This window comes from Cariama cristata, unplaced genomic scaffold (genome assembly GCF_000690535.1).
Source record: "Cariama cristata isolate BGI_N322 unplaced genomic scaffold, ASM69053v1 scaffold2879, whole genome shotgun sequence".
In the NCBI taxonomy this organism is placed as follows: domain Eukaryota; kingdom Metazoa; phylum Chordata; class Aves; order Cariamiformes; family Cariamidae; genus Cariama; species Cariama cristata.
Window position 1 is genome coordinate 5,283 of NW_009637225.1, and position 14,558 is coordinate 19,840.

The 14,558-nt window shown below is 38.9% G+C and overlaps 1 protein-coding gene across 1 annotated transcript in view; it reads right to left on the reverse strand.

The window, feature by feature from the left end:
• The window catches only part of LOC104167822 (ankyrin-2-like), a gene marked incomplete at both ends in the record, with an annotated part of 62,731 nt that overhangs the window by 2,669 nt on the left and 45,504 nt on the right, over positions 1-14,558 (reverse strand). Inside the window, 7 exons of the mRNA XM_009708200.1 lie at positions 174-206; positions 1,758-1,880; positions 3,804-3,929; positions 5,214-5,442; positions 10,523-10,619; positions 12,475-12,679; positions 13,533-13,744. Coding sequence (XP_009706502.1) covers positions 174-206; positions 1,758-1,880; positions 3,804-3,929; positions 5,214-5,442; positions 10,523-10,619; positions 12,475-12,679; positions 13,533-13,744 — 1,025 coding nt within the window. The remainder of the gene's footprint in view (positions 1-173; positions 207-1,757; positions 1,881-3,803; positions 3,930-5,213; positions 5,443-10,522; positions 10,620-12,474; positions 12,680-13,532; positions 13,745-14,558) is intronic.

Sequence of the window (14,558 nt, forward strand, 5' to 3'; positions counted from 1 at the left end):
AAATTGAGCCTGTGCAAGATCCTTTTAAGTGCACTCCTCTTCACTGTTTCTGTAGCACTGAGCTAGTGATACATAATGCCTGTTTCACTGTAGATTTAATCTTCCAAGCTGTATCTGTTAGTTGTATTTTAGTAGAATGCATAAGCAATAACATGCTGTTACAGCAACATTACCTCTTCTTCTTGTTCTTGATCTGATTCTGATTCCTTTCAGTTCCAAAATGCCATGCAGAACAAGAAGGGGAAAACAAAGCAGGCAAAATACAATTTTTTTAGAAGAAGAGAGTAGGAAAAATAACTTCTGACAACATTTAACAGAAAAGAAGAAAATGCAGTACACTTCTGCAGTTGATTTCTTATGTCACAAAGCAGCAAAACTAAACTGCCAGTTTAAAACACAAAAGGCTACAGAATCAAGCTTCTGGCTGTTAGACTTCTAGTGATCCTTATTTGTACCAAAACTTCAAATATAAACATGCTTTTGCACACATAAATCAGCACGAATAAATACATAAAATAATCAACAATGTTACCCATTTAAAGTTAAAATATGTTGAGATGTGTTATTTTTAAATTATACAGAAATGCTATAATAAAGATTATATTATATGCTAAAAGTGCTGAGAAAAAAAGAACACCAACAGGCAAGATTTTGGGCAAACAGCCTAATACATTCCTAAAAGGCATGCGGCTCCTAATCTGACAAGGACAGTAAAAAATCCGAGTTATCACAGAACAGCAATAAACTGACTCTTTCTAAGGAAGCAAGTGCTTCTTAATACCTGATCCCACTTAAACAGAAATCAAGGGCACTCCCATCATTTATGAGAATTCAGCTGGTCTCAATCTTGTTATTTATAAATACTAACTCATACTAGAATTTTCCTCTCCTTTTTCTGCCCTTGATGTTGGACCATTTTCTTCCCCAGGTACATTAATAACTGTTATAACAATAAGCTGAAGAAAGACCATTTACACGATGTGACATAATCATAGATTCTTGAAAGATTTGATCAGATATAGGAAGAAAGGTCAGTGTTAAAAGTCAATGTAATATTAAAATCCAGTCTAAGAAAATATTTTTGGCACCGCTAGAAACTTTGCAAATTCTAGAGCTCGTCTGCTACATTTTTATGACTATCAGCACAGATAAACAAGGCAGTTAGCTAAAAATGCTATTGCAAAGCCCATTAACTTTCAAACTGGCAAACGAAAAAATTACAAACAATTTTCAGTCCTTCTGTACCTCATACTTTAAGAACATTATATGATCTACAGACATTTTTCTTACACTTTGTGAAACAGGTATGAGTGGTAACTTCATCTCCAGGGAGGTGTCACAAGACACGGGTAGACAGTGTGGGAAGTCTTTCGGAAAACAAAAAAATGAACCTAGAGGTACTCACTGAGTCCCAGATCTGTCTTCACCCCTGAGCAGAATCTGGGTAGAATTTCTGTATGAGATACAATTAGCATAGGTCGTGTGCAACACCAAGTGAAGCCATGGGAGCTATGCAGTGCAAATTTTTGTCCCCCTTCTGTCATCTCTCCTGAGTCCTCAGAAAATATTCGATAGTATCTTCGAACACTGACATTAAGAGTACCAAACCCAAGAAACTGAAAGCTCTTGGGTGGGGTATTTATTCTTCTTCAAAATGCCTGACTACAAAGCTTTAATAATATTTTGCCCTCCTACTCGTTTCTTGTTTATATTATAATGAATGCTGATGACTACGGATCAGTGTAATTTCACAGTACCTTGGTGTAAACAGGTAAAGTGATGTTTAAATTACATATGGCTTGATGAACGAGGCCTCTTGTAGATTTGGGCTCCTTCATGAATGATAATCGTCCACAGGGTTCTTGAGTGGTATCTCGCACCTGGTAGAGCAAACATATGGACATTTAATCTGTTTGCTGTTTTGCTGTACAATCTACTTGTGCCACTCAAAACGGTTTTGCAGAAAGAGGCTAGACATGTGACAAAAAGTCCATGTAGGCAAAAATAATGTAGGGGCTGTTTTTTCCTGCTTGTTTGTAAATGTATATATGGATGTATTTGTGTGTCAAAGCAAGAGAAGACACAAGCATGTATGTGCTGACACATTAGAAACTTATTTACAGAGGGCAGTCCCAACACTGTAATCACAGTCTTAGAAGAACAGAGACATTCCAGTATGATTGGGCTTCTGTGACAACTTACAATACCCATTTTTCACTGAAATGATGGGACTCATTTGGGACTCATTCCCAAACTGGGACTCATTTTGTATTAGGCGACAAAAGGAACTAAGTAATTTTCCCCCCGTATGGCAAGAATACATATTTATGCTGATGTTAGCGATAACTCTTTGCTCAAAATTTTAGTTTTGAGCAAACAAAACTACTGTGTTTGTTCATTTGGCTACTCTTTTGGCTGAGTGGCTGAAAACAGTGAAAGATTACACTTAAAATTTCTTCTCTTCCAAAATGTTTTCTCAAATGTATTGATAAATCCTAGTCTTAGAATGAAGAAATTTGCTGGAATATATTTATAGGTGTGACCATTATTATCTACAAAGATACTACATCATGCCATACTTTAGGATTTTGCAGTGAATCTTGGAAAAATCTCTTTCACAGTTGTTGGTAGAAGTGTAAGCACTTAGAACTGAAGATACTGGTGACGTAGTTTTAGCTTTTGTACATAATGTCAGGAGGATTACGTATGACATCACAGAAGAAATACAACAATGAGAATTACCTCATTCTTAGTTTTCTGAACTGATAAAATGATACAATTAGATACATGTGTATTAACTTATCAGATTGAAAATACTAGCTACAAAGACAAACATTTTTGAACATATTTTGGAAAATCCATCATGGAGAAGAATACGCAAAGCCAAAGGTAGGTGGTGGCACAGATAAAGTTCTTCTCCAGAAGAGGTGGTGGTGGCTGGGTGACAGCAGCCCTCCCTGCTGCTAGCGCAGACCACCGTGACACTTACTGCTGCCTGCAGATCTCATGAACGACGCAGATGAGCCCCGTGGACTGTGGTTACGTCACTGGCTCTAGAGCTAGGGCTAAAGCTTTAGTTCATTTGGTTTTTTGGTTTGGCTTTTGTTTTACAAACTTTGCTACTCACGTAAAAGTTTTTATCATAGAATATTACAGTAATATACACTACAGGGATAAAATTAGGCCACAGTCCGGAATGTATCAAGATTAATTACTTCCTTTTTTCCTTTGTTCTCAAAAATCTGGTAAAATCGTAACTTGAAATACCCAAAAAGGAGCCATGCTTTTCTTACTCTACCCCCAAGGAAGTTTTGCATTGCTACTGAAGGGAGGATGACTGGTTGAAGAACAGTTCTATCCATATTTATATATATATATTTGCAAGTGTAGGGTACAACGACCATATTTTAATAGATTTCTGCCAATTCTACAATGTTTTCTGACACTGTTTTGGAGTTTCTGCATTTTTTCCTGCAATATATTGAACCATGATACAGAAAACCAAACAAGATCAAACTTGATCAGCTCTTCAGATGACTAGGCAGAGAACAGGATTCCGAGATGTTCCATTTTGGTGTCTGAAAGAATGCTGTGGACACATGCTTATACAGCACAGGTAATTGTATCTGGAGGAAAATTTTACTAAATGTTAGTGACTTCTGGTTGTTCTGACTACCCAAGTCAACATTTAATCCATTATCATAAAATAACTTGGAACTGTTCTTCAGTCTGCTGAGTTTACTGTAAACTCAGAAGCGGACAAAGAATAAAAACACAATCCATAGCTCACATTATAACGTTACCTTAACAAACAGAGGAAGTCTATTTTCTTTGAAGGCAAAAAAACTGAATATATGATGCTGCCCACTCTTTGTTAGTGGCACCAAATTGCCAAAGCAGTCAACATAGATGGGTTTTCCTTCTAATACCTATTGGAAATGAAAAATAAGCAAAGCAGAAATTAATCACAGTGAGGTGGTTAGGAGTTTGTCTTAAGTATAATTCTACAGTAGTTGTGATCAATTTCTTAAATTGCTAGGGACTTGTCAGCATTTACAAGATTTGTACAGTTATCTAAAATCTGTGGAAACATTTTAGATTATTAAATTCCAAATTGAATACATTGTTAATTCAGTGACAATAGCGTGACACTATAAATGACAAAATGAGTAGTCAGTGTCATGAATCTGGGAAAATTCTCAATCTGTATTTTAATTTGGATATTTTATTGGCTCTAATTTTAGCATACTTTGCTAACCTGGCCTCATCCTAACAGTCAAAGAAATATTTTCTTCAGCAATCACTTCAGAAGTCCTTGTTTTGACTGGTAGGATAAGAAGCCAGTCTGGGAATAGCATGAAGTTGCAGAGGACCTTTTTACCAATGCAAAAACTTTCTAAATTAGATTACCTATGTGTTCAATCTACTTGCAACAGCCTGTTGCAGCAGGCAAAGACAGTGTATATCAGCAGATTCTTTTTATTTCAGCTGGATTTGTAAAGGCCTAGGGCTTTTGAAAGTCAGGCCTCAGGTAAATGCCTCTCTGAAATGCCTACATGATGATACTGCCTATGTAATTTGGATCGCTATTGTTATGGCCCCTCCAGACGTTTAAATCTCAGCTTACCAGTTTTGGAGATGTTCCCTTCAAACTGCTAATACGTTAACGTCTCATCCTTCCTTAGCAGCAATTCAGCCCTATCATTCAGTTTTATAAGCCTATATTTTATCTAGCTCTTCTGCACAAGAAATGCTTGTTAGAGCTTCAGGAACAGTGAGGACAAATTTTGTAAAGGTGGGATTCTCACGGAAAAGAGACCATACTAAGCAGAAGAATATGCCATGCATGTAGTTAAAGCACTTTCAATTTGTCCTCCCTTCTGAGGAAGCTGACAGACAGAAAAACTGCATTTAGCAGGCAGTTTGCTGGATTCCACATAGGAAAACTTTTGCCTGTTCAGCAACAGATTTAATTTTTTTTTTTGTAAAGCAGAATATTAATCAAACCTGCTAGTTTAACTGCTTGGTATGCAAAGATGCTGACAAAACCTGACTACTGTTGACTGCCTTTTTGGTTAGTGATGTTCATTTATGGAGATACCAGAAGTTGAGCTTTACCTGTCCTTTTTGGCTTTAACTAGAAGGCAGAAAATATTAGCTTAAAAACAGACATTAGAAAATGGAGAAAACTGTTTAAGATTCTTGTACAGTACCTCTACATCCCTGCTTCTGGCAACTTCAGCAAAATTTTCTTGTTGTTCTAGAGTTTTATCCACCTTGTCATCTGTCATGCAAAAACATCGTAACCGTGCTTCAATGGGATCATGTGATTTGGCAAACACCACAAATTTGGCCATGTAGGGGACACAGATAATCTCTCTGTACACTTGGGAAGCGAAAGTAACAGATTCTTGTGTCTGTCGACAGTCTATCAACCAAAATCTGTAAAAGAAAATGAAGAGCTATGTAATCAGCAGAGAAAAATTTAAGCAAGAAAGTATGTTTTCCCATCTTGGCAGCGTTAGCTGATAACCACACCAATTGTACATGACAAGTCAGAACAAAGTAAAAAAAAAACAGTTACCATTTGGGAAGAACAACCTAAGAACACTCATGGTACCCCCTACACATTTAGGAGCATGAAGCAAAGGCAACAGGGAAAACATCTGGACCAGAAGTTACTCTCCTCAATACCCGATGCAAACCCTTCACAGAGTCCCCTGCTGCACAAGTACCAGGCCGTTGCTTGCCTTTCTGATAAGGTCTCACCCAGCTGGAAGCTTACTTGCTTCCAGGTACCTGACTGGCTTGTAGAGGCCTTAAGAAGTTCACTTGTCCTGCGGCAGACAGTCTCATACACCTTCTATGAAATTTGAAATATATTAACCTTTTCATATGTTTGTGTTTATGAGATATAAACATAATATTTAAATAATTATTGACGGTTTACCAAAATCAAGAAATTCTGGAAATTCATCACAGTATCCAATAAATGTTTTTTCTTCTATTCAAAAGTTGGCTATGGCCTAAATTTTTCATCAGAATTGATTCCTTATAGTGAGAATATGTGATCAAGTGTTTCCTGCTTTTTACCAAGAAAGAAATCTCTTCTAGAACAAGCTCAGCAGTCTCCATTTTCCATCACTTTCAGCAGTTTCTGATGATGTTTGAAATGGTGATTGATCTTACCACCATTCTTCTAGAGCTGCTCCAAAGGTCTCTGAATTTGTTCTTGTTTATCACCGGTCATTATTTGATTTCTGTGCAGAAGAGTAGAGACGGGTGTACTGGAAGTGTGCAGTTCAGATTTCCCCCTAACTGTGACTCTGCAATATGTGCCTTTCATCTAGAGAAATACAGGTTCTTTTTGACAGCTGGTTGCTGCTAAACATCTGATGATGCAGAAGACAGTAATGTCCCATAAAATTCTTACTAAAATTGCTTCTATCTAGTCAGCCTGTCATTTCTCCTCCAGATTGTGACTAAATCGTTAAACTACAGAGTGGGCAATTTCATCCTTTTCTCTTTAGCGGCGTTGTACCATTTCCTGTTTGTTAAGTGCCGGACACATCAGCATGCCACACTGGGGTGTTAGTGAACTGTGTACAAACTTGTGACGTTGACAGGGATGCTGTGAAAGTCTCCTGAATTTTATTGAAGAGGAATAGGAGACTGAAACGCCTTTTGGCATGTGTTGCTAATCCCTCACTCTGTTCTTGGACCTCCGTCTCTAACAGGTGAAAGAAAGCTGCCTTGCCCAAAACTTGTTTTTCTTCTACCATCTAGCTTAAAGGTTAGCAGTACATTCCTTACATACAATATCAAAAACTGAGGGTCTTTAGGTGAGTGTAAATGATTTTGTCCACTGTGTAACACTGCATGCAAAATCAGAAATTACAGGAGTTTGGTCAGGGACTTTCAACTTTGATTTTGTGGTAAGTTTTTGTTATGCATATTGAAGACCAGTGATATACATATTTCTATATCTAAGCCATGTTATATTTTGAAGACCCTGAGAGCAGATGTGTCCACATCTGATTCCTACTACCCTTGCCTCATGGAGGCTGTGATTATCACTGACTCACTTTTCATCATGGTTTCTAACATGATGTTTTACTGACAGCGTCTTTCTAACATATACGCTGAATCTTCTAGACCAGTGGTTCCCAGTCTGCGACACACGTACCACCAGTCAAACATAAACGTTCAAAGCAACAGGCAAGTACTACTGGAATAAATTACTTCCTCTGCACAGTGTGAAGCCACGAGCTGCCACTGCTGTCTCATTCAGGTACCACCATGACAGAGAAATACTTTAAGATTGCAGACTAAAGTCATACGTTCTCCGATTTCACTAACGTCATTATTACAAATGAACATCGGCCTCTTACAAAGTACTGCTAGTGCACGTGAATTGGAACAAGCCACCTCAAAACTTACCAAACGTACATGGTTACTTAAGACAAACCACGGATGTTGTGACTCGGGTCTAGAGCTTCAGCTTCCAAATCAGGTCCTCTTGTGTCAAAACCGACCCTCCTCTTCACTGAAAACTACAGGTTCTTTACCCTTTCTTTGGGCCATTCAGGCCAGGACAATATTGCCCAGTAATAAAAATTGACAGAATTTCCTTATACCCTTGTCAAGACAACTGAATTGTTAATTTTGCAAAGGTAACAACTTTCACTTAAAATAATTTTACTTCTACTCCCAAAATTTAACAGCAGAAATGCACCAAGCATTTTACAAGGAGTAAGATGCATTGCCTTCTTTCTCAGGTATCACTTCATTTAGTTTCTCTGTGGAGCTGATGATATTTCTTTTAAATAAAACTCACTGTGTGGGCAGAAAGCATGCTTGAAGTTGACACCCGTAGGATGGAGACAGAAGTCATGAGAGGTCAAAGACACCTGAAAAGCTGATATAATCTACAGGGGGCTTATTACTTACTGTAGATTACATGGTATTATAACCCACAAAGCATACCTTTCAAGTGTGATTTCTCTGGACTTACTCATCTGCAGTTGAATAATAGTGAATTTCATGCTGTGCTCACTTATCTTCAGAACATTTAACAAACACACTGCTTAAAAAACAGGCTGATGACATTTGAGAGGAAGCATGTTTGGTACATAAAGGCTCTGCATACTGATACGTTCCTTTTCGTGTGTGGGAGAATTATGCTATGCTGGACTCAAACTGGGGGGGGCTATATCCTCTGAGAAATCACCATATGCTTAAATGATGTGCTGTCATACACCAGAGGCTAAAAAGCCCAGACACTAAATTGGTAAAAAAGCTGCAGCTCCGGAAATGGAAAACAGCTATGCCTCAAAGTCTGCAGTTTAATTCCTTTTGTATTTTAGACAAATATGTATCTTCCCAAGCTCATTTGGGACAGAATTAGTCTTATGACTGGGAAAATTGTTCTCCATCATGAATGATTTAACTAGACATAAACAAGTCACTGTGAATAGCAAACAGTCAGGAATCAGCTGATTCTCAGCAGGGCACAAGGGTAGATGCACTTTTAAACCACGGCACAAGTGAAGAAATTCAAGTTAGCTTGTCCTTCGGCAAAGAAGGTGATTCATTCTCTGACTGTAAATACATGAAAAATCCCATTTTCTAACTTTAACAGCATTTAAAATCATGCTTGGGTTAAAGTAGTCTGTTGAACATTCATTTAGATTAAAAAGAAGAGGTAGAACCCTTTCAAATCTCTACATGGGACCCCGCCTATATCAGAGAACATTAGCAATAGTAATCAATTTTAATGTCATCATCGGGATTAGGAAACATCCACTACTAATATGGATTATAGTTCCATAAACTGTCGGCCTCACTCTGGCTGTATTTCATGCGTAGCCCTGCTGGGGACTTCAACCTCTCAAACCTTGCATCTAGTCTCCATATCTGGTTCTTAAATTAATCTCTAATTTATCCCTTTAAACAGAACACTGCAGGTAGCAGAGGAGAGCTCAAACACACTTGAAGGTCTCCCTCTTGTGGTCACTGCTCGTAAAGAAAAATGTTCAGTTGAACTCAAATGTACGTAAGCAAAGCATCCAACTTAATGGGAAGAAAGCCATTTCTGAACTGAGAAAGTACAGACAAATAATACTTTATTTTGCCTACTGTTAAAGTTACACTGTAGACTGGACTGCAAGAGCTGAACTCATTTTAAAGTTGAATAAATTATTTCATTAAATAGCAAACCTAATCTAATAGTAATAACTGCTCTGAACACTGAATTGATTCTCATGGGCAAGTTATCCCAGATTTTTATAACTGTTTGCTGGACTACATACCCTAAACGTAATGCTTTATAGGTCATGGACTGCATCTCCTGTTACAGAGAAGGAGATGTTTGAGCATTTCTGTGATACAAATCATGGACAGTATACAAACTAAAATACATACATACATATATATGTATGGGCTCAGAGGGCTGGAGCACCTCTGCTGTGAGGACAGGCTGAGAGAGCTGGGGTTGTTCAGCCTGGAGAAGAGAAGGCTCCGGGGGGACCTTAGAGCAGCCTTCCAGTGCCTACAGGGGCCGACAAGAAAGCTGGGGAGGGACATTTTACAAGGACAGGGAGTGATAGGACAGGGGGCAATGGCTTTGAACTGGAAGAGGGAAGATTTAGATGAGATATTAGGAAGAAATTCTTTCTGATGAGAGTGGTGAGGCTCTGGCACAGGTCGCCCCGAAAAACTGTGGATGCCCCAGCCCTGGAAGTGTTCAAGGCCAGGTTGGATGGGGCTGTGAGCAACCTGGTCTGGTGGGAGGTGTCCCTGCCCATGGCAGGGGGGGTGGAACTGGGTGGGCTTTAAGGTCCCTTCCAACCCAAACCATTCTGTGATTCTATGATATATAGAGAGAGCATTATTTATTTTAATATGAAACTCTGTTTTCAGAAAGACAGCAGCTGAATCTCATCATAAGAACAGATGGTTGGAAGAGATTCTTCTAGATCACAGTTTGGTACACCTACAGGCTTGATTTCTCATTTGTTGGGTATTCTGGAAGTAACATCTTCTATAAGATATATAACGAGCTATCCAGATAAGGGATTTCTGGTTCCATGGAAATTTGCCTATTTCTGCATCTGGGAGAGAAGGCGTATTCAAAATAGAACCAGATTTTTTTCTACCTACCTGAAGATTGAACTGTGCCTCAGATTACTATTTCAGAAAAATGAGTATACCATTAATTCATTTCTGGGATCATAGCAGGTGCTGACTGCAAGGGACTAATTGCTGAGATAAAAATGACAAGAACGTAAATTTCTTTCCACAGCTAGTAAGGACTTGTAGTGCTTACAGCTCTGGTACCTCATCTGTCTGGGCTAGGAGGCTCAGGGCTTCCAAAATACCTCGCCAATTGGTTTACAGCATAGACAAAATATCTATGTTCCTGCTACTATATAAACTAAAATAGTTTAAAGGAAATATTTGTTGAAAAAAGACATGCACTTGAAAGTAACACTGTAAAACTCATGTTTTGTTGTGTAGGTACCTGGCAGACACATTTGTTGTGAAGGAAACACATTCATTAACAAAGGTCAGTGGTGTTGTTCCAGTGATGTCTTCCCATTGGGCAGGGGTGGTGCCTCCTGAAATGACAGAGATTTTTAAAAAACTTAAAACCAAGGAAGTCTGCAACTTTCTTGCTTCTAAGAAATATTTTACATTCTTCTGAGTTTTTAATCACTATGAAACCAGTAATAATCCCACACATGCCCTCTCCTTAGGTCCACATTATCCCACTAGTGCTAGTTGGATTGTATGGGTTTCGCCTGAGAAAACGAAGTGCCCAAATGATTTTCAAATGATGAATCCTGTAGCACAGCTCCAGAAGTGTAAAAAAGGCTAGAATTTTGCAGGGGGGAGAGATGTAATTTATTAGAAATTACTTTTGTTTGTTCTAGACTATTCACATGTGCGGGGCAAAATTGGCCCAGATATAGTGCAGTTAAACCTGTATCGTTACACTTGGGAAACAATCACAATGTCGCTAATAACGACAACTACAATTTATGATTTCTATCATCTACTTCTTTTTCAAATAATTCAAAAGACTCAGGTCCAGTACGTACATAACTAACTATGAAATTTCTTTTGTACATTGCTGTGAAAACCTATGAAACAATCTGTGTTTGACAAGCTCCCTGGAAGATCCAGCAGCTGACATGTGCACCTCCACATCCTGCTGTACCATAGACGGCCTTCTGGATTCCTGTCCATCTAGTAAGTGTTTCAGCCCTCTCCGTCACAGACCTTGCCAGCTTCCTGTTTGGCCCATGTGGCTGAAAATGTGGGCACAATCTGTCACCCTGCAGCTGTGTTTTCAAGTTCTTCAGTAGATGTCCCTGCCTCACTTTTTGGTGAAGAATGTCCAATTGGTTTCCAGTTACCTTAAAAATCACCCTGAGCTTACAGAAAACAGAAATAGAAGTGTTTATTTCTAACAGCAGTTACAAATATTTATAAAACACATATGAAGAACTAAAGGAAAAACTATGCATAACCAGGGCGAAGTCAGAATATGTGTCTGTCCCTCCTCTCATATACAGCCGACTTGTTAGATATCCATTTAGGCATGTAGCAGAGTCTTTACGCAAACCTTAAACCAAGTTGTACCTCTAAAGGAATACTACTTTTCAGGAAATACCTCCTTTCGGTGACGCATTCTTGGAACCAGTTTCCCTTTTGAAGTTTTCTAGAGGATCCTTGCAGATTTACTGTCCCTCCAGCAAACTTACTCAAATTCCTCTTTATTTATTTCTCTATTTAAATAAACATTGTTTCAGTCTCTTAGTCTCTTGGAAATGCAAATACTTCTTTGTTGACCAGATGTTGTTTCTGGTATTTCAGCAGCTACCTAACACCTTTGTATCGGGAAACTGTAAAAGCACCTGTTCTCCCGAATGACTCATTGGCACATCTCAGTCTGTGATGCAGCTTACATTGGGTTGATATTTGAAATCAGTTTGAAAATTAAGAAGGATGCTAAATTCTAAACAGAATAAATGCCTGCAGCTCATTTCTGCCTCTTAACTGAGACAGAATGAGACACTAATCACTTTGGAGTTACAGCAAGTATAAAGTGTTTAACTCCAATATTTTCCTCTGAAGCATACTGCAACATTATGTCTGTACTGCATTTACTGTGCCAGGCAGAGGTTTGTTGGTTCTCAAGAAACAAACTGTAAGGAAAATGCAAAAAAAACCCCAAACAACCAAAAACCCTGAAGTCTATGATTATATTACACATCTCTTGTTAGTCCAAACAACAAATGTTATTTCTGCTATAAAGTAATTGCTTGGAAAGTAGTTTATTTTCACAGCCTCTCATCCCAGTCAGGTTTTCACCGAGCTTTCCATGTGTATAATCAGTTTAACATATTCAGCCCACGATGACTGACAATTTCAGGAGGCAGATAAAAAGCTCTAGTATTTGCATCCTACCTGTTATGCTGCATAGTAACCTTAAAGTGGGTGTGTCGCCTCCATAGCCATTCATGATCCCATCACTGGAGGCCTTGGGGACAGGAATCGTCATCGTGATGGGTTTATGGAACTTCCTTCTCCTGGGCTCCAGTGTGACTATAGGACTGAAGGTAGCCTTGTTGCCTAAAATCTTCTTTGTAAGTTCAGTATGCATAGGTTGAGCCTTTCCAAAGCAAAAGACAGTAACAGAATAGTTACTTGAAAACAGTTTAATGAGTATGTAAAGAACTGGGACTGTATATTGCCATGAAACCCTTAAGTAACCCTTAAGTTTTTACACTAAATGGCAAAATTTCCCATGAAAATGTTCAGACAGAAGAACTGACTGCCAGTGAGAAGGGGAGACCTCCCTTTTTCAACTTCCCCACACCTTCCTCCTCTTCCTGTCTGCTTTCTTGATGCTTGTCAGAGCCTTTACACCATTAATTTAATTCACTTAACCAGTAGCAAATGATTCCCTCGTCACCTTTTTTCCCCCCCCCCCTTAGAACAAGCTCTGCGCTATTAAATTTAGTAAGCTGTTCAGCTGTTCATGGGGATTTCAACAAGCAGAGTCTCCTGGCCAAGGTAAGTTGTGGATGCAAGCAGCAGGAGCAGGGGATGGAGGGAGGGGAAAGACTTCCCCCTCTTTCAGCGGTGAACTGGTAAGCTTGGTTTACTTCACTCTGAGAATCTCTGCATTTGACATAGCTATTACAGCACTTTGTGCCTCTCTGATGCCTTTCATAAGAAGTATTTAAGAAATTGTTCTATGACCTACACTAATATCATCATCATGACCAAAATTAGGTGCTTTTCCCAAGATCATATAGACAGTTAACAGGCAGGAATCTGAATTAACTGGAATACCCAAAGCTTTACTACTTGCTTTGACTTTTGTGTGGATTCTTTTTGAAAATTATTTTTACTAGAAGCATTCTAGACAAACAACATACAACATGATAAGTGGAATATGCTGGTTGTCCATTCAAAGAAGGTGATTTTACACTTAAAAAAAAAAAAAAAAAGCCCTGTACCTGGAGGCCAACGCGAATTCGTTTGGTCAGAGCCCCTTCTGGGAAGACTGCCTGCACTTGTGGTACAACAGTGCTGCTCAGCACACCTCCCTCAGGTCCGATAAGGTTGCTGTCCTGTTTGATCCGGGATACCACTGCAAAGTACTGAGGGAAATCTCGGGTGATGATGCGGCAGATACGTTTCTTCTCCAGCTCCTCTGGAGGGTCAAGTACTAAGGCCAGAAGAGCAGATGGTCAGAAGACAAGAATTTCATAGGAAGAATACTGCAAAACTTCAAAACGCATTCAGTCTTTTCACAGTTTAACTGCAACTTACAAAAGTATTTTGTCTGGAAATCAAAGGGGAAAAGGAAACACACCCCAGTATTTTAAGTTCAGCTAAAACAGAGAAATCAAGAAAGGAACAGACAGACAGAACAACTAACTGAAGGGAGCTTGAGACAGCAAACGCGGAACATGTTGACAACATCCCGAAAATCAGCAGGCAAACAAGCAGAGGGATTGGTCCAAGGCCCTTTCTGCTTCACACGTTTACACTATGGCCTGCAGTAGCATCAAGGAAACTAAAGTCTAAATCAAAAAAGTATCAAAGTATGAGTTCATCTTTAAGTATGTGAGTTGGCTTGTTTACTTTGTTGGTTTTTTTTTTAAAAAGCCATCAAAATTAATAACAAATTCTGCAGATCCTAGACAGCCCAAGGCCATTCTGTTCTCTCAGAAAGCAAGAGTACCCATGACTGACATTTCCTCCCACACATGTAGCTGCTTGGAAAGGATTAGTATGATAATTGCCTTGTTTTGGAAAGATGTTTGCTACAGAAGCTTTTCCCTTAACACTATGAAAAGGAGCGGTAGAAAACATAAGTCTAGCATCTATTCTCAACTTCATGATGGTAGATTTTGTTTTATGCCACTACTTCAGCAGACCATGCAAGGGAAGTAAGCACAAGTACACAGTGCTTCTGCTGCCTCCTGTACTGAGAACGTGATTTATGCTCCACGGTGACTGAAGTGAAGTATCTGGAG